Source organism: Carassius auratus, chromosome 31 (genome assembly GCF_003368295.1).
Source record: "Carassius auratus strain Wakin chromosome 31, ASM336829v1, whole genome shotgun sequence".
Taxonomy (NCBI): domain Eukaryota; kingdom Metazoa; phylum Chordata; class Actinopteri; order Cypriniformes; family Cyprinidae; genus Carassius; species Carassius auratus.
This window is the reverse complement of record NC_039273.1, coordinates 24,534,692-24,555,606: the sequence shown is the minus strand read 5'-3', so window position 1 is coordinate 24,555,606 and position 20,915 is coordinate 24,534,692. Positions and strand designations below refer to the sequence as shown.

The window sequence follows — 20,915 nt, the reverse complement described above, 5'->3', positions numbered from 1 at the left end:
GTCCCTGTTCTGGTGCGCTGCGAGAGGGAGGACCGCCCGGAGAGGAATCCCCGCCCACTCCGACCGTTTGGAGTCTGGTTGAGGATGGTAGCACTCCCGTGTGGGTGGCGCCCTGGGGACGGGGATGTCGCTTGGGAGGGGGAATGTGACGAGTCAGCTGCCTCCTCCCTGATTGTCACCGGCACCCCGTCCTAAATCGCCGCCCTTCACCAGGCTCCCGACTGGAGTGGGTGTGTGAGAGGAGGGGCGCTAGACGAGTCAGGGCTGGCGGCGTGTGATGGGGCACACCTGAAGGAAGTGGAGCCTCATTACCGCCGCTGTTTAAAAGCCCAACGCGCCTCTCCTCAGGAGACCGGTCTCTTCCCCGTGCATGCACGCTGGTGTCCTCGTGGGTCCAGGAAGGGTGCGTTGAGGGACTCCCGCGCCACAAGAGACGTGAGCAGCCGGACCCGCGATCCGGAGGAGAACCGCACCCGTTTACACGGCCGACGGGCCAGGATGCCGGGCCGTCCATCCCCTACCAGCGCCGCGGCCGACGAGAGAGATGCGGCCGCTAGAGGAAGCCGCCGCCCCTTGTGCCCCGGACCAAGGAGGGGAGCGCGTGCGGCCGCCGGACTCCGCCCCTTACCTGGACCCTTCCTCCATGAACACTGCCTGACCCACACGAACCCCGCAGCACAACGAGGACACCAGATTCCCTGTTATTTTGGACACTTTCCCCCTTTGGCCACTTTTATTCCCTGTTATTTTATGATTTCTGTTAATAAAAGCCTCTCCAAGGCCTGACGCCATGCCCACTGTGTCTGTCTTGTGCTCCTCCCGTGACAGCACCCATATCATTGAGTACCATCTGCATGGGCAACTCACATTTTCACCTTTTTTTTGTTTCTTTTTAACGCATTTTTTTTTTTTATTATTATTATTTTTTCATATATATATTTCTGCTTAACTCCGAATACTACATAGAACAAAACATCCAGAATAGACCCATCAGACAAAAGGAAAATTCAGGGATAACAGTAATAACAGGATCTCTGGCTAGACCTTTACATCTCATCATCACCCAAAACACTTCCCAGACCTATCAAACTGCCATGAGTCCTCGTGGCCAAGTCATAAGTGTCTTTTTCTCTCATTCTTGTACTGAGTGCAACATTTGGCACTGAACGTAAAAATCCCATTTACTTCCTCCATAGAGAAATAGATTTTTAACAATAACCTATAAAACTTAGATGACAGGACTACAATGAGCTCTGGGATGTTAAGCGATGAAGCTTCTGTAAAGGCTGTTTATATATAGTGATGAGTTGGCTGCCTCCTTGAGATACCGGTTTCTACCCCGTGCATGCACGCTGGTGTCCTTGTGGGTCCAGGAAGGGTGTGTAGAGGGACTCCCATGCCGCCAGAGACGTGAGCTGCCGGACCCACGTTCCGGACAAGAACCACACCCATCACATGGCCGTCGGGCCAGGATTCTGGGCCGTCTAATCCTTTCAAGCACCATGGCCAGCGAGATGGATGTAGCCGCTGGAAGAAGACTCCCCGGACCGAAGAGGGGAGCGTGTGCGGTTGCCAGACTCCACCCCTTACCTAGACCTTCATTTCTGAACACTACCTGTCCTTCACATACCCCGCAGCATGACGAGGACACCAGATTCCCTGTTTATTTTGGACATTATTCCCCTTTGGATACTTTTATTCCCTCTTTTGGTCATATTTCTGTCTGTCGTTTGCTCCCCTTGCCACATTGGTGGAGAATGTGGGCAAAGCGGGGCCTAGACAGCATAGTTGGGCAACACCCTCTTGCTCGCAAAAGTTCACGAAACCCCGGACTGGGACAGAGGATCAACGGAGACAGCCTCACAAAAGGAGTAAGTGACGTCGGCTGCCTCTCCTCTAATTATCATCGTCACCCCGTCCCTTAATTGTTGCCCTTCACCAGGCTCCTGACAGGAGTGGGTGTGTGAGAGAGGAGGGGAGCTGGAAGAGCCAGGGCAGGCGGCATGTGATGGGGCACACCTGATGTAATTCATCTCTGTGGCTATTTAAATGCTGAGTGCGCCTCTCCTCGAGAGATCGGTCTCTTCCCTGTGCATGCACGCTGGTGTCCTCATGGGTCTAGGAAGGGTGCCGAGAGGGACTGCCACACTGCAAGAGACGTGAGCTGCCAGACCCGAGGTCCAGAAGAGAACTGCACCAGTTACACGGCCATCGGGCCAAGATGCCGCGTCGTCTAGTCCAAGTGCCATGGCCAGAGAGGAGGATGCAGCCGCTGCCCCTCACGCCCTGGACCAATCTCCAAATGAAGCCCTTCAGGGTGGATGACTACACATTATATGTTATAATGTATCATTTGTAATGTTTAATGTTATTTCTTGTTGTCAGTAAGTGTTTTTGCCTGTTGCCAGTGTTTTCATAAAATACATTTGGCTCTCCGTGTCTGATGCCAGTGGTCGTGAGATACCGAGTCTTTGCTGGGTCACCCTGAGCATCACATTTATAGAGCCTGACGTAATGTTGGCATGAGCGCTGGGACCATTTGTTCTCTATGGATGGGTGTGTGCCAGCCGGAGCACTGGTAATGGGCTGGGTGGCAGACGGAGACTGTGGGTGCATGAGCACTTGAGGATTTTTCCATTCTGACTAAAGCAATGATTGTGTCTCCAAACAAAAGCTGGAGGTGGACCAGCTGTGCTTCCGTAAAGATCTCCTTTCACAGAATTCAATTCAGTCCATGTGTGTAAACAGTATGGCTGCTCTCGTAAAAAGGTGTTGCATGACAAAGCATTACTTTGCTGTTTGTGGTACATAGTTTTGTGCTGAAGTGAACTAAGGCAATAACAAGACTAGAATGTGTTTCTCTCTCAAGTATCATTTTAGTGAAATGGTTAATTTGGTTTGTTCATTTCAGTTAAATTATTCACTTTAGGAGTCACTCCAGAATGTTTTCAGATTTTATTGATTGATGGATTGATTAATTGAAGTAAAATGGTTACTAATGCTGTTAAATACATCCGTTTATGACTATAAATTAGGATGTAGCGTAATTTAATGCAGTTTAATTTAGTGTACATAAAGGTTTTGATGGCACCACTATTTTTATTTTTATATATATGTTTTAATAAAAAATTTAAATAAAACATCTTGAACGCTCTTTAATATTTTATTTTATGTTTTATTAATTAATTAATTTAATTAAAATAGGGTTATCAATTAATTATTTTTTATTGATTTGTAAAGCAGTTTGTATTATTAAATGATTCATCATTAATGATTATTGGAAATTTTGTCTGCCAATGAAATCGTAACTTAACCAACTTTATTTACATTACTGATATATTATATTACTGAAATATTTACCAACTTTATTAAAATATTGCTGTTCATGCCTATTACCTACGGTTTAGGATTATTTAATTTAGTGTACATTAATGTTTTGATGATATATTTTTTTAAATTGTATACAATTTTATGGCTAAATAAATACTCTTGAATATGTTGTTAGTTTTTATGCCAACAAAATAATTTGGTAACACTTTAGTTTAGGGGACAATTCTCACTATTAAGTAGTTGCTTATTAACATGCCAATTATTAACATATTGAATGTTTATTAGTACTTAGCACATATTCTGCATAATCATATTTTATATCCCTAACTGTACTCCATATTTAAACTTAACAACTACTGTACTTTACTAACTATTGATAAGCATCAAATTAGGAGTTTATTGAGACAAAGTCATAGTTAACGGATTGTTAATGAGGATTTGACCTTAAAAAAGTCTGTAGAATTATTATTATTATTATTATTATTATTATTATTATTATTATTATTATTATTATTATTTATTTATTTATTTATTTATTTATTTATTTATTTATTTATTTTTTATTTTTTTTATGGGTCAGGACAATGAGGGTGAAAAAAGACACTGGGACAAAGTAGGTGGATTTTATTAAATAATTATAATGATGGATTTAGGAAACAAATTAAACTATTTTTAATAATGTGTTTCATGTAGTTTGGCAAACTAGAGTCTCAATTATCTTCATCAATACCACTTTCTCCAAACCACAGAGAATTGAGTTGATTCTTCATTAGTGCTTTCTGTAGCAGCGTTAGTGTGCCTCATCAGTTTGGGAATGTGTGCTGTAAACGAGCAGTGCACAATGACTCATTATTCACGACTTTACGATGAGAGTCAACAAACCGAGATCAGCATGTCGCTTATGCCGTGCTAGTATATGAATGCATGTCAGTGTGTTACTCCAGACTGAAGGCTGTGTTGCTGTATGTTCTTTATTAGCTGTTTATCAGAGTAAACTTAATGAACCTTGCCCTTGGCTTGACTGTTCTATTGTTGATGTACTGGAGCGAGGGACCATCTGATCACTACACCGTCTGTACAGCACTCCAACACATTTTGTCAACTGTGAAGTGTGCATCTGCTGTGAGAGTGTGTGGATATGCATTTCAAATGTTATTATAGTTTGCACTCTATAGGCTTCTCTTATAAAACAAGCAGTAGGGAATTCAGTCTAAATCAATATTAAAATCATAAATGGTTGAATGGAATTGAATGCATATATAACATAAATATTAGATCATCTTTGTTTTCTGAAGTCCAAGGTCAAGACTTGACTAGTTAGCCCAGCTGAGCAAGTGTAGTTGAGTTGAATTAGAAGTCTAATATATAACTTTCTTAATTATCGATCTTGTTGGTGGTAACTAAACTGAATAGCTTTTGTCCTTTAACAGTGTAGCTTTTAATTGTGTTTCAAATCTGTACAACACCAACATGTTTAAAAGAGGGTTAAACAACAACCCTTAAAGCTTAATAAAAAAAGTGGATTCCATATATTTTATTTGTTTTAGTTAATTTATTGGACCTATCTTCCATTTTCACACAGCAAAAAAAAAATAATAATAATAATAATACAAATAATACAAATAATACAAATAATAAATAATAATAATAATAAAAATGGGACAAAGTCATTAAGCCTTGTGAAATTATTTTGTTTAGTGAGTTATTCATGCAATAATCCATCTGGAATAATCAGATGAAATGATCCATCTAACCGTTCATCTACTAAAGCAATAATCAGTTCACACGTAAGCAATTACTGCAACAGTGTCAGTGACATCTCTATAATTATCATGTGAGACAATAAGAGACTCAGGTGCTGGATGAAGTCAGTGGATTGTATGCCTGTATACAGAGGTTTTACTGACTCTTTGTTTTCTCAGTGAAGAAATTATGAATGGTTCATTTACAAACAAGGAAGCCTGAGATGATGGCAAGAAGAAATATTTTATTATTATTATTATTGTTATTATTATTGTTATTATTATTATTATTATTATTATTATTATTATTATTATTATTATTATTATTATTACACTGAGCAAAATTGGAAACGAGAAAACCAGTCAATATCTGGTGAGATCACCATTTGCCTCACGCAATCAGGTTTTTGATTGTGGCCTGTGGAATTTTGGTCAACTCATCTTCAATAGCTGTGCCAAGCTGCTGGATATTGGCAGGAACTGTAACACGCTTTTGTATATCCCACGATCCAGAGTATCCCAAACATGCTCAATGGGTGACATGTCCGGTGAGTATGCTGGTCATGCAAGAACTGAGATGTTTTCAGCTTCCAGGAACTGTGTACAGATCCTTGCAACATGGGGCCGTGCATTTTCATGCTGCAACGTGAGGTGATTATCGTGGATGAATGGCGCAACGATGTGCCTCAGGATCTTGTCACAGTATCTCAATCAATAAAATGCACCTGTGTTTGTTGTCCATAACGTACACCTGCCCGATCCACAACGTTGACATTAGCAAAATGCTCACCCACGCGATATCACGCGATGCACCTCTCCAAAGTGCCAGACACCATCAAATATGCATTTGCTCCACTCGCAAACTTGCGAAATCTGTGGTATTGTGCTGTGCGATGAAACTGCACATTTTAGAGTGGCCTTTTATTGTGGTCAGCCTAAGACACACCTGTGCAATAATCATGCTGTCTAATCAGCGTCTTGATATGCCACACGTGTGAGGTAGATGGATTATCTCGGCAAAGAAGAAGTGCTCACTAACACAGATTTAGACAGATTTGTGAACAATATTTGAACATTTTTTTTTTACTTTTGTGTTTATAGAAAAAGTTCAGCACATGAAAAATGGGGGCAAAAACAAAAGTTTTGCCTTTATAATTTTGTTCAGTGTATATTTATAATAAGTTTTGAAGGGTAATTTACTGCTGTCACACTATTGACCTGTGTCTCTGTGTGTGTATGTTCCTATAAAAAGACTTTGTGTTTCTGAAACAAAAGACTCACTCCCTCTCATTACAAAGTTGGCAGTACACACACAAACATGCTTTGATTTCTTTCCAGCATCCTGCAGTTCAGCCTTTGATTACCGCACAAGGTGACATGTGCCGGTTGAGGGGTGCCATGCTGATGCTGGTGTGACAGGTGCAGTCATCAGACTGACTGGAGGTCAAATAGAGAGGCCAAACAGAAAGCCAAAGCAACCCAAACTAGGGCAGGGCGTCATGGCAACCAAGCACCTAGATGACAGGGTGTCATGGCGATGGAGTCCAGACACTGTGACAAAGCCCGTCAAGGATAAGAGAACGAAACAGTTTCAACAAATAACAAAGAGAACAGCACAATGGAACTAGATTTTTGTATTTTCTGAAGAAAATGTAAGCATTGTCCACACAGAAGTAATGGGCGTTTTTGTTGTTTATCCTGTTTCTGTGAAGTTGCTAGGGTGTTTTGGGTGGTTACTAGCCAAAGCCAAGAAAACATCCCAAAAGTCTCTATGATAACATATGGCTTTGCTTGTTCCAGACCTGTATGAGTTTATTTCTTCTACTAAACACACACACAATATATAAATAAATAAATCAAATCTGAAGAATGCTGGTAGCCAAACAGTTGACAGTAGCCACTGTCTTTCATGAAATGGTACACAAATACTATAGAAGTCAATGGCTAACAACAACTGTTTGTTTAGTTACCAACACTTTTAGTTTTGATAACCAACATTTGTAGTTTGAAGAATGTTAGTAACCGAAAGGTTGATAATATCCATTGACATCCCTGGTATGGAACAAAAATACTGTGGAAGTCAATAGCTACCGTCAACAGTTTTTGTCATTTTTGGGAAACTATCCCTTTAAAGGCAAAAAAGCAATGGCAACACAGGCTTATTATACTGTCTTACTATCTCCAAAGTCAGATGATACTTCTGTAAAAGAATCATCTAATTAACCGTTAATTGATATCAAATTTATCCAACAATAACTTATTGATGAAGCGAGTCTGCAACGTTAATTGCTGTTATCTGGCTTGTCTTTTCATTACGAGAGATGTGCATGAACGAACACATCTTTATGAACAGGGAGATGTCAAACGCAATGAAAAACAGGTGGCATGATATTCCCTAAGCTTTGCACACTATTGTATTGTAGTCTGAGTTGCCTGCCATGTTTGACACAAAGACTAAGCAACACTGCTAAATTTCAAGGAAATCAAATGGAACAGTCATATGATTGGAAGAATGAGCCAAGCTGTGATACTGAACAACAGAAAGCATTTCAAGGTTTCATACCTCTTGTTATTCACAAGGGCGATAGAGTTTACTTTCAGTAAGTCGCTGCATCTGAGAGCGATCGTTATTCATGAAACAATGCATCAGTTACACCACTTATTTGTGAACATGATATTTTGGAGGGGAAAAAGAAAGGACAACCAGAGCAAAGGAAAGAATATGCTTCCTAATGACACATCTCTGCTTCCATGTTTCCTTTTTAATAAAAGTCTAGCTGGAGCGTTGCTTCCTCTGGCTTCTGATTGTATTCACCTTGGATGCCATTACCTTGACTCTAACATAATAATACTGTGGTAAAAGAGTATTACACCAGGATCCTTTGATTGTGAGAATTTTTAATCCATGTCCATGCGGCCATGAAAAAAAACAAAAACAAACAAAAAACATTTGCCACTTCTCAAATAGAACTCAAGACAACAGTTCAGATTTCACAGAGCATAAATCAGTTGGTAAATCAGCAAAAGTGCCTAATTATTTTCAGATGCATGGAGAAAACAGCATGGCACATGAATATCGGAGCTGTTGGTATTTCCTTTAAAACAGATTCACTTGTCTTGTTATGATCATTTTAATTTGTGAGCTGCTGTTTTTTTTTTAATTTTATTTTTTATAGTTGACATGAAATGTTATCCTGAACTTCCATAATGTGATTTATTGGTGAATGTGCCTTCGCAAAAAGGCACCCCAGACTACAGTAGTGCAGCAGTATATAAAATGTCATTTTGATCTTTTGTTAATCAGCTGTACAACCATGAATGCCAAAACGTGAATTTGAATTTACAGCAATAGAAGTGAATGGAACTTAATACAATAAGCTAAAACGTCTCAGGTTACATATGCAACCATGGTTCCTCAAGGGAACGAGACGCTGCGTCAAACACTAGGGGAAGCGCCCTCTGCATGACCACATTCTGAATTGCATTTGTAATGAGCCCAATGGAAAGGTAAGACGTCATAGGCAGGTGACGTCATCGGCCATGAAGCTTAAAAACACATGCGGCAGTGCTGGCGTCAGCCTCTAGGAATGAAGCAAGTGCTGGCAGAGGTGCTGGGAGTATCTCTTTGAGACACAGCGTCTCGTTCCCTCGAGGAACCATGGTCAACCAAAATGTTGCCTAGTTGCAGGGAGACCCTCTTGGGAGGAACATGACACACAAGCAGTTGGTCTGACTTTCTCCACAGGGCAGGTCTGTGGACATATGTGTCCGGCATTCGAACTGTACACATACAGTTAAGCTTCTTCTGGTCGGGCTCACAGAAGGGAGGAGGGCAGAAGGCCTGCAGCACCATCGGTTGTGGTGTGACAGAGGGAACATTTGGAACATAAGCCACTTGAAGGTATAGAAATGCTTTGGCCATGCCAGGTGCAAAGTCAAGATGAGTATGGACCACTGAGAGGGCCTGAAGGTCTCCAATTCTCTTCAGAGAAGTAATCGCCAACAGGAAGGCAGTCTTTATAGTCAGATGTCGATCTGATATCTCTTGAATCAGCTTGAATAGAGCATTACAGAGAGCCTCTAACACCCCAACCAAGTCCCAGGAGGGAACAGCGCACCATGGAGGAAACGTGTCACTAGGGTGTGTTTTCCCACTGACTTGGCACCAAGGGGGACATGATAGGCCACAATGGCAGCCACATAAACTTTTAAGGGGGAGTGAGTAAACCTTGCAGAGAACCTGGCTTGTAGAAACTCCAGAACTGTACAGACTGGGCAGTTAGCTGGGTCAAGCTGGCGGTCTCTGCACCACAAGGTGAAGAGTTTCCATCTCATGGTGTACAGTTTCCTCATTGAAGGAGGTCTGGATTGGAGGATGGTCTCAACAACCTCGGTTGAGAGACCAGATGCTATGAGCAGTCTCCATAACTCTGGACGGGGGTGAATTATCATACCCTGCGCCTGTGAGAGTAGATTTCTCCTGACTGTACGAGCGAGATCAGATCTGAGAGCCAAACTCGGCCAGGCCAGAACGGGGCTACTAATAACAGCCAAACCCCATCCCGACCTACTCTCGCCAGAACTTCCGGGAGTAGAGCAGTAGGGGAAGAAGCTTACGGACAAAGCCTCGGCCAAGTCTGTACCAAAGTGTCCAGTCCCAGAAGAGCTGGATGAACTAGAGAGATCCAGGGGGGACAGTGCAATGTCTCCTGGGTCACAAAAAGGTTCACCTGAACCTGGCCAAAAACTATCAATATCTGCTTCACCGCTTTGTTGTGAAGTATCCATTCCCCGGGAATCAGCCCCTTTATCAACAGGTTTTCTGCTCCCATATTGAGATATCCAGGAACGTATACTGCTTTGAGTGAGAGGAGTTTGTCCTGGGACCACACAAGGATCTGTTGTGCCAGCTTGTACAAGTGTCGCGAATGCAGACCTCCTTGCTGGTTGTCGTGAGAAACCCATGATTTTTTCGGTGTGCACTAACAACACATGGTGACCTCTCAGGTCTGGGAGGAAGTATTTTAATGCTGGATACATGACCAGCATCTCCAGACAATTATATGATAGATATGCCATGTAAGATGGCAAACACTCCACAGACCACAGGCAGGGTGGCCACTCATGACCACACCCCAGCTGGTGAGGGTTGTGTCCGTCGCTAGAGTTACACAGCAACAAGGAGCTCCCAGCACCGGGCCCTGATTCAAGAACCAAGGTTTCTTCCACATGTCTAAGTCATGGATGCATACATTTAAATAAATAAATTTAAATTTAATTTAATTTAAATGTATGCATTTAGCAGACACTTTTATCCAAAGCGACTTACAGTGCATTCAGGTTATCAATTTTTACCTATTATGTGTTTCCGGGAAACCCCAACCTTGTTAAAGCAATGTTCTACCACTTGAGCTACATGAACAGGATGCCTCGCTGCGTGGCCTCGATAGTTCAAAGTGGATTCCCTCTCAGAGAAAATCCCTTGATCTTGAGCCACTACTGTAAGGGCCTCACACCCAAGAGGTATCACGTTGGACACAGCTGCCATTAGACCAGCAGTCTCTGAAACAGTGAGTGTTTGGCCTTCTCTGAGTCTATTGACTGACCTGAGGATCGACTAGATATGAGCAGGGGACAAACGTGCCTGCATTGTGGTCGAATCCCACACCACACCTAGATAAGTGGTCCTTTGTAATGGAAAATGTTCACTTAGTCATTTAGTCTCAAACCCAGCTCCCCCATGTGGGCAAGAATGACTTCTCGATGTCAAACCACCATCTGCTCTGATTGAGCTAAAATCAACCAATCGTCGATATAATTTGGTATGCGGATGCCCTGCAGTCACAGTGGAGCCAGAGCACCATCCACACACTTCATAAACGTGCGGGGTGAGAGTGCAAGGCTGAATGGAAGTACTCGATATTGGTATGCTACGCTACTGAAAGCGAACCTCAGAAACTTCCTGTCTTGTGGAAGGATGGAGACATGGAAGTATGCATCTTTGAGATCTATCATTACAAACCTGATTTGAGATACAACATGCTTGATGGTGAGTATTTTGAACTTCGCATGACTGAACGTTTTAACTGATGCAGATCTATGATCGGACGCAACCCCCCATCCTTTTTTGGAACTATGAAATACCGGCTGTAAAACCCGGTTTAACACTATTTGTAAGTTGGGAAGAATGAGGCAGGAACCGGCAAACATTCAAATTAAACTTTAATGATAAAATAAACCCAAAACAGCTTGACAGCTCCTCAGCAGCTCTGGCAGGGTTGGCAGATCGACTTCCAGAGGGCACTGAGGAGAGACGGACAGTGTGATGCGGTGTATGCTGCTCTACCCCATTAGGGGCTGCCCTCTGAAGTCCTAAACGACTTTTTGTCAGGACTTTTTGGCAGAGGGAATCCTAGCCTGAAGTACGGTCCTCAGATCCAGCTTAGTCTGGGAAGTCCCTGACCCAGAGCGACACCGCTCTGTTTTTGAGTCTCTGCTGCCGCGTACACCCTTACCCCTTGCTCACCAGTGCTGACATTGTATACAGTGGCTTGGAGGACAGTGCTTTCAGGGACGATGTTGCGCAGATGATGCTTTTAAATTGATATTTGCCAGTTATTTCCAATATCTACATTGTCTTAGATTAATCTCAGCTGGACAATCTTGGATTTGTTGCATCCAACTCAACACAAGTCCTCATGGCAGGTTGATACACAGTGGATAGGACATCTGTTTGAGACAGGTCTCATGGAGCTCCAATTTGCACGTTAATGGAAGATGCAACTCTCTCAGTGGAATGAAAATCACAAATTAAAGGACAAAATGAGAAGAGAACAGGGCAAGAGTAATTTAGTTAACATGGCTGGAGTAGAGGGTCATTCGACATGATCGATCTCACTCTGAATTTGAAATTATATCATTAAGACAGAGGAAGCTGGGAAATAGGTTTGAAATGCATTGATCGAAGAGGCTGGGGGAGAATTGATATCACAGTTTTGACCTAAGATTTCCTTGGTTGAATTGAATATTGTAACACACTTCATGGTAAAGGTCATTTTTGTAGTTCCATTATTCTTTCACTCTTACTCTTTCTCTTAATCTGAATCAAAAGTATCTATGAAATTTGGATAAGTGTTTTAGAATGCTACTCTGATGTTGTTGGTGGTTACTCTGATGTTGTTGGTGGCATAAGCGGTACGAAACCGCCTAGCAACACTGTAGCAAAGTCCTAGCAATGTCCTAGCAACCATAGGATGCAACATGTACAATCCACATGTTGACATAAATATTAAGTATTAATTGAGAAGAGCCTAGCAATGAGCAACAAGCATCCTGGCAGTGATTTTTGCAGTGGCAAATACCATTCACATTCCCTTCAGCAAATTATGTAAAAATTGTTTCTCTCTTTTTCTTTTTATAATTATGGTCACTGAGCACAGCACTTTATATTCAGACCAGTTGAGTTACCTCAGGTGTTTGATGTACACTCTTTTGAACAGGCAACTCATTCAGAAGAGGAGTGTTTTTAAATAAAGGAAATGCATTACATCGGTGGAGTTTGAGGGTGAAATTGTTTTCTTCTGTGAAGTTCGTGCTTCCACCCTTTCTCCATCTTTCTCCATTTACTGTGGTGCACAAGGGTCGTCTGTCAAAAATCAGAAAATCCTCTCAAATTCACCATAAAGTTACTGTGGTTTGAAAGCTCTCACACACATTACGCACTGTTAGAGGGGGGGATGTGGGGCAAGTTAAAAAAGAGACATTCTCTCTCTCTCTGCTCTGCTCTCCTTCTCTGCGCACTCTCTCTTTCCAATCTCATTTGTAAAATTCATTTTCCTGTCACCATGACTCAGTCTCTAATTCATCCCTCATGATTCCTCATGTCAGTCCCATAATGCCAAGCTCCCATGCCTCCTCAGAGACCATTAGAGGAATGATAGGGATGGACTATGTCAAGCTTAGCGACGTGCAGACAGTTTGTGGGGAAGGGGAAAGCAAGGACTCACAGATCATCAGTGTACTGTTTAATGAATATAGTACGCAAAATTGCCTTTTCCAAATTGGTAAGCTTCGACCTGACTGGCTGGTTCAGTTACCAGGAGTCATGGTGCTGAGGTTTTAGTATTCTTCCAAGAAAACAAAGTTGTGTTGATATGTTCCCAGGTGGTTAAAATGAACTAAGTATATTAGAATGATTTCTGAAGATTATTTATTAATTTATTTTTTGTGTGTATCTTTTTTTTGGGGGGTGGGGGGTGGGGGGTTTGCAAGAAGTGAATACTTTTATTTAGGAAGCATGAATTGATGAACAAAAAAATGACAGTAAAGATATTAATAATCTCTCCCTCTCTCTCTCTCTCTCTCTCTCTCTCACTATATATATATATATATAGACATTTTATTGAGTAGCAAATCAGCCAATTAGAATGATTTCTGAAGGATCAAAGATGCTGAAAATTCAGCTTTGATCACAGGCATAAAGTACATTTTTTGAGTATATCGAAAACATTTATTTTAGATTTAGATATTTCACACAATTATGGGTTTTACTCTATTTACTAATTCATAGAGACAAGAGCTCTTGTGGCACTGTATTAATACAACAGAAATCTGGTACTAGCACCACAACCAGGACATAATACAGTTTCCTCAGTCTGATCAGAGGAGGTAGCAGTAGTAATTAAACCATTCTGACTCCATCTGGAAGACAGAAATGCTGAATGCCTACAGGAGCCTGAGAATTAAAGAGTGGCAAAAATAAACTCTTTCAACATCACCATCATGTTGTAATAAACACATATGTCTCAATGCAAGGAGGCTGTTCTTTTCTTCAGTTAGTTTATTTTCCCTTGATATCAGACAGGGTGACAGGACTCCCTTCGGGGATAAATATTTAAATTCACATGGAAATAGGACTGGCTTCTATAAATGGCACGAGTATACCTTGTGAAAAAAAAAAAAAGTAATAAAATAAATAAAATAAAAACAGCGACAAAAATCTCTGAACAGTAGTGCACATAGTGGATTCATTATTATTTGTCGCTGATGTAATCGTTGCTGCATTATTCCACATTTTTATAACACATTATGTATGTAAATCAGACTGTGTGACATTATTTGCATTGTGTTTACTCACACAAACATGTCAGAGTGATGGAAATATTGATTCTCTAACAAGTATGGCGCTTTAGTCCTGATGAGAGATGAGGGCCAAATCTAACACTGCTTTTTGGGATGCAGAAACACCAAATGGCCCATGTTATTAGTCTGATAACGAGAGGAATGGAGCTGCCTTGTTAGGAATAGATTATCTCCAGAGGAGGGTTTGTCATGGAGAATTGCTTCTTTAGACATATTTCCTTTAATTTTAAATTTTAATTTGAGTATTTTTCATGATGTTTGGATGTATTCATGAATTTCTATATTCTTCTGTAGATGTAGATGGATCAATATTCAGACAGGACCCACTGTTATAAAAGGAATAGTTCATCACCAACTGACTAGTACGCTAAAGTATATTTATAGACATTTTTCCCTAAGAGTACTGACATTCGCTCTAGCTCTCCTTGGTGTGTTTATGAGAGTTCATGTGAGAAGTTTAAGAGAAAATCATTCAGATATTCACTAAGCACTTCACCAAACCATTCTGACTAGTGGCATTTCATTTGTAAATAATTTTGCGCTCCAAGACTCATAAATAATACAAAAGATGCACTCTTATGGGCACCTACAGAAATCAGCAGTGGATGAAGTACACAAATTAAGCACTTGAGCAGAAATACAGATACTCTCCTCTCCACCAATAAGCTGGTGTGTAGTGAGCGTTCTGGCGCAATATGGCTGCCGTCGCATCATCCAGGTGGATGCTGCACACTGGTGGTGGATGAGGAGATACAGCCTGACAATGTAAAGTGCTCTGAGTGCTTAGAAATTTCATTCAGTGCCTTACAAAACTCACCCTTTTACAACATATATACTTCAAAAACAGATGACAGTTGTGATCAAAGTATGATTTTCATTTACAATAATAAATCCTAAAATTTGGCTTTAGTAACTTCTCCTGCCATGAGTCATGCTCAGGCTCTGAGGATCTCACATTCTCTGCACATTTTGATTCAGATTTGTAATTTACTGAATTGTTAACTGGAGACTAACTCATGTCGCTGACTTGGAAACAGCTGCAATCTGATCAGTCCAATTTGAGCGATTTGTAAATCGATTTTAAGTGTTAATTTAAAAGAATCAGCTGGAGTGGGTGATGATTTATCCAGTTCAAAATAAAATAAACTGGTGGAAAGTAGTGGAGTAAAAACAAAAACATTATGCTTTGGAATGCACTGAAGTAAAAGATGATTTCATCAAAATAAATGTAATAAAAAAATAAAAATAAAAACATATAATTCTGATAAAGGACAGATACTTGAAAGATGTATTCAAATAGAGTAACGAAATAAAAATCCTTTGTTACTGTTCACCACTGAATTAATCGGAGTTCAGCTCAATTTATTTTGATTCCCATCCATACTCAAGAAAATCCAATTAAATGAAATTACAACAACAACAACCATTGAGAATGTCGACATGTCTTCTTAGGTTAGAAAAAGAACGAACCAATACAAAACAAATGTTGTTTTGTGTTGGGTCTCGCTGTGTTCTTATTATGCTGATCATGCTATAAGTCATCAGTCCTTTGTCTCAATGTATTTTAAAGAGATGCCATAAATATATCTTGCTTCTGTGAGTTTTCCATTCCCTGCGGTAACTCTGGCAGTCGCTTAAGCCTTATCACACCAATTATGTAGAGACATGGCGCTTTGACTTTTTCCCCTCATCTTTTCCCTGTTTATTTATTCGTCGGCTCCATCCGGCTATGTCATGTGGCTCTCATTCATATACAGATCATAAATTCTCGCAAACACAAATCATCGATTTCTGATATTCCTCTACGATGCAATTTGTTCATTGCAGGAAATGCTAGAAATGTTAGTTGTTATGGTGAAAATTAGAGGCAGGATTGAAACCCTAGTGCTCCAAACAGTATTGTATTACATGGAATGTATGAATAATAGATGCCTTGTGTCTGGGATTCACAGAGTGGTGTGAAAATGAAAGTGTGTTTTCAACAGAACCGTATTATATTACAGCATTATGAAAGTGTTTTGCCTGAATACAGGTGGTAACGACATGTTCAATGTTCAATGTGGTGTGCATTCGGGTAAGCTTTTTGTTTGATTTCCGGTGTGACAGATGTGAGTAAAATAAGGAATGAAGGGATATTCAGTGTGTTGCTGAATCAGAGCTCTTCTGTGTAGAGATGAGGTGCTTGAGTTAATCTCACACCACTTTATATTTAGCAATTCAAGCTGCTTTCAAATCAACTTTAGGTCCAATTTTTCGCACTCAGCAGCTGGTTAGAAAGTGTAGCTTTGTGAAAAGAGTGTAGAGAGTTAAGGCTGATTTATAATTCTGCATCAGACCTATGACGTAGCCTTTACGCCGTAGGCTATGCATCAGTTTTCATTTATACTTTTGTGTTGTTCGGTGGCAGAGCTAGAGTTTTATACATGGGATGGCCAGAGGGTGGCCAAGGCTAATTCATGAGGTCCATGACAGAAAACAGTGTATAACTCCAACCTTGTATTAAAAAAAGAAAATAATATAAACTAATACTTTTATTTAACATATATGTTTTAAATTGATCAAAAGTGATGTTAAAGACATTTATTATGTTGAAAGATTTCTATTTCAGATGAATGTTGCTCTTCTGAACTCTCTATTCATTAAAGAAACCTGAAACAATTATTATAAAATGTTTGTCAACAAACACACTTATGAAACTCTGTTGCTGCCCCAGAAAACAATCTGTATCCACTGTTTACATATGCAATACTGGGTTCTTTAGGAAGCTGAACAAAGTTATCTTTCCCTTAAAACCAAAAATACACTTCTTTGGAGACATTTTTCCCAATAAACTCCCATGCAGTAATGTCGCCGAATGAAACTCATTGTTGGGTGCGATCCCGCTCTCATTCTGGTTGATGCTTGATGGGTGCGTTTTTCTGGGATAAATGCCCATATAAAGAGTTCCCCCTCATCTACATTATGGAGAGCCATGATCTTAAAAAAAAAAAAATAATAAATCTCTGAAATCCGGAAGTAAGATTTTGGGAACAGAAATACTCTTTCACTCTTTTTTAAACTGTGTCCATGCATAAGAGTTCCCCTTTAAATGACTCCTTGATGATTATCTTCATTATCCTCTTGATCATATTTGACAATTCAGTTGAGCCGATGATACCACATCGATACCCACAGTGCACTTTGTGTTCTGATGTGGGTGGAATCTGTGCTATTTATCAATGTATTCAAAATCAAATATAGGACTATTTATCTTTATTTAAGGTATTAAACAAATACAAGCTTCCTGAGAGATCTGAAGTCTCAAAGTCACATAAATTATTTTAGTATTTATTTTTAATGATTACAACCAATTAGTTTCCTCTAATGCAGTCTGTTCTGGGTTGTTTGGGAAAATGTTAAAATAAATGCATTCCTTCTTGCAAATAACAAATAATAATAATAATAATAATAATAATAATAATAATAATAATAATAATAATTCAAGATGTATTGCCATATTATGGACTTTATTAAATATATATATATATATATATATATATATATATATGTGTGTGTGTGTGTGTGTGTGTGTGTGTGTGTGTGTGTGTGTGTGTGTGTGTGATGTGTCCATTGCATTCAGCTTTTTATGTCACTCTATGGTCTATGCTTGGGTTATGACCTTGGCAGACAATTCTAAGTCATTTTGCTCTCTGTTTCCCCAGATGGACCTTTAGGACCAAGAGGCTTAGTTGAGGCCACAGAGATGTGCACCCAAGAGTGTCTGGTGTTGGGCCATTCCGACAACTGTTGGATGCCGCCAAGCCTGAGCTCGTACCCTTCGCCCAAGTCCCCCATTTCCTCTTTCAGCAACCAAAAGGAGTGGGCTAAAGAAAGACTGCTGAATGGGCACACCCTGACCCGCAGCTGGAAGAGTGAGCGTGGAAGCCAGGAGCAGTTTGGGGACAGGAAGACCTTCGGGAGCTCGGACGGACATTTCATCAGCGGCGGTCACATGACCGACATACCATTGGCCAGCTTGAAATCTTACCAGCCCATCTCTGGCACCGACAGTCCTAAAGAACAGCAGCTTTAAGAGTTTTTTCTTTGTTGTTTTTTTTTTGGAAGGGGGTGGGGGTTGTTCTGTGTCCGTCTTCTCTTTTAGATCATCCCAGCAACTTTTGAGAGCTTTAGTCCATTCCTCTTTTTTCCTTCTTTTCTTAGATCGATGCTAATGTGGTGTGTTAGTTACATGTATGGAGTAGACCTTAGACTTTATCTCTTATGCAGGACAGTATACTATGCGAATCCAGTTCGTCGACAACCCGTCTCTGGAGATCTTCTCATGCAAACCAATAACTGCCCTTAAACTCCCATGGTTTGCTGCAAATTCACATTAAAAGGAATCATTGTATACTTCGTCTTGAACAGAGACTGCGAACAAACATTCAAGAGGAAGAAAACAAAACAGGGCTGTGCTTTATGTATCACGGTTATATATATTTAAAAAAAAAAATGTAACGGCTGACCAATATATACAAATATTGTGGCGTGGGTGTTTTTGAGCTGTTTTGGGACTATGTTAATCTACACCAACTGAGAAAATGGAATTTACAAATCGAGAAAGCATTGTGCTAATAACACTGTTAGTGGAAACCGTTTAGTCTGTCATCGTTGAAGTGTTTGTAAATAGGACTTAATACTAACTGATTTTATGTACTTGTAATAATCTCATGGAATTGATCAATGAACATGACAGCTGTCTTTTATCATTCATTGTACAGGACACGTTATTTTTATCGGCCTTTTGTCATTAACCTTATTGTCTTTTTGAACAGAAGACCACATTCTGGATCTGTAAAGCAAACACACACACACACATACACACACGTTAATATGCACCCACAAACCCTCTGGCAGAGAATGAAGGAACGAATTTCAGATGATAATGTCAGTCGGTCATGACATTGCACAATTGCCCCGTTTTTTGCATTTACTGAGTTGATGAACCTGGCAAACTTATTTTTTCAAAGCTATTTTGTATTATTGATGTAAAAGCTCAATTTCTACTTACTGAAATGGAAAGCTAGATGTCTTTTCCTCAAAAAAAGAAGGACAATGTTATAATTCAACAGCAATATGTTTGTAAATTCTTGACATCTGATTTCAAATGTCATTCTTGTACATTTAATTGAATTTGTGCTTTAATTGAGAGTAATATTTGCAAACTTTGAGAACCAAGTCCTTTTTTTGTTTCATAATATGTTGTCTATGCCCACAATTTTTGACATGCAAGAGCAGTGTGTAGTTTCCATATCTATAAATTCATGACATATGCTACGTATTGTACCGATCTACAGGTTTTACGAAAAACAATCGCAGCAGCCCCTTATCTCTGAATGCCAAACACAGTAAATGTATGTCAGGCGCCAGTCATTCCAGAGTAAAAAATAAATACAGAAAACATACACTCAAAATGTAGGGGGTATTAAAAGACAGAAAAACAATGAACAGAACATGATCAAAAGAGCATGTGCATAATTCAAGGACTGAGATTTGGGTTTGATTTATGTATTTCCTTTAAATGTTGGGGTCGTTCTTTTTCCCTTTTTTGTCACATGGCATGGCAGCCAATTCAGACAATGAATCTGCATGCTTAACAAGACGAAATAGCTTTAAAATCACTTAGTTTCACTTTCTTTTCATTCAGTTGATGATTATTGTTTTGTGACACAGTGAGGTCTTTCATTTTGTATAGCACCTTTATGTTGGTTCACAATATTTAAAGTACAAAAAAGGGTATATATATAAAAAAAAAAAAAAACAATTAGTCAAGAGTGGTGTGAGTTGCTTTCAGCAGTATGTTTATTGGTTGTGGGGACATTTGCCATTATTGATATTTAAACAGTTACTCCTTGTTACTGCTCTACAGGTATACCGCTACTGCAATAAATGTTTTAAATTCATGCATGTTTGTGCCTTCTTTTGTTACTCACTGGACTGCCTCGTCTTCAAACGCCAAATTTATACAACCCTGTTGATTCTTTCCTTTTTACACTATCTCTCTCTCTCTCTCTCTCTCTCTCTCTCTCTCTCTCTCTCTCTCTCTCTCTCTTGTCACATTTGGTCTTCAGATGATTGTAATATCCAGTTGAAATGTACTGTACATTGTAAACTCTTACATAATATTTTTAATTTAATTTTTTATGTCTAGAACTATCTAGTTTTTACATAAATGTATCTCTATGTGCCTTGGTACATCACAACATGGCTTCTTGACAATCTCAAAAATACTAAAGCACAAAAGCTGTCTTCATCAGTAGAGATAAAGACTACAAACCGTTTCCTACACTTATTTTAGAAGAAGCTTCTATGGAAATACATTAAAGTGTGCTAAAGTGTGCTGATAGTACCATAAGCTTAACCAATTTAGACAATGTATTTGTTAATACAAGAAGTCTCCATTAGGTATTGAGACTTGTTAATAATAGCTGCTTATTAATATTTAAATACTGTAGGTAGTTGTTAAGTTTAGGTATTGGGTAGCATTAGGGATGTAGCATATGGTCATGTAGAATATGCGGTTTGTAACTACAAATAAACAGGCAATATGTTAATAACAGTCATGCTAATGATCAAATTGTTAATATTGAGAATTGCTTCCTAAATTAAAGTGTTACCATTTGATCATAAGAATAAGAATAAAGCATTAATATGCCCTTTATA

The 20,915-nt window shown here is 39.7% G+C and overlaps 1 protein-coding gene across 3 annotated transcripts in view; it reads left to right on the top strand.

Moving 5' to 3' along the window:
• The window catches only part of LOC113050949 (protocadherin-9), a 285,211-nt gene extending 265,032 nt beyond the window's left edge, over positions 1 to 20,179 (top strand). For all 3 annotated transcript variants that reach the window (XM_026214440.1, XM_026214441.1, XM_026214439.1), the window contains one exon: positions 17,915 to 20,179. In XM_026214440.1, the coding sequence (XP_026070225.1) occupies positions 17,915 to 18,285 (371 nt within the window). In that variant the 3' untranslated portion in view covers positions 18,286 to 20,179. The remainder of the gene's footprint in view (positions 1 to 17,914) is intronic.
• The last annotated feature ends 736 nt before the right edge of the window (positions 20,180 to 20,915 follow it).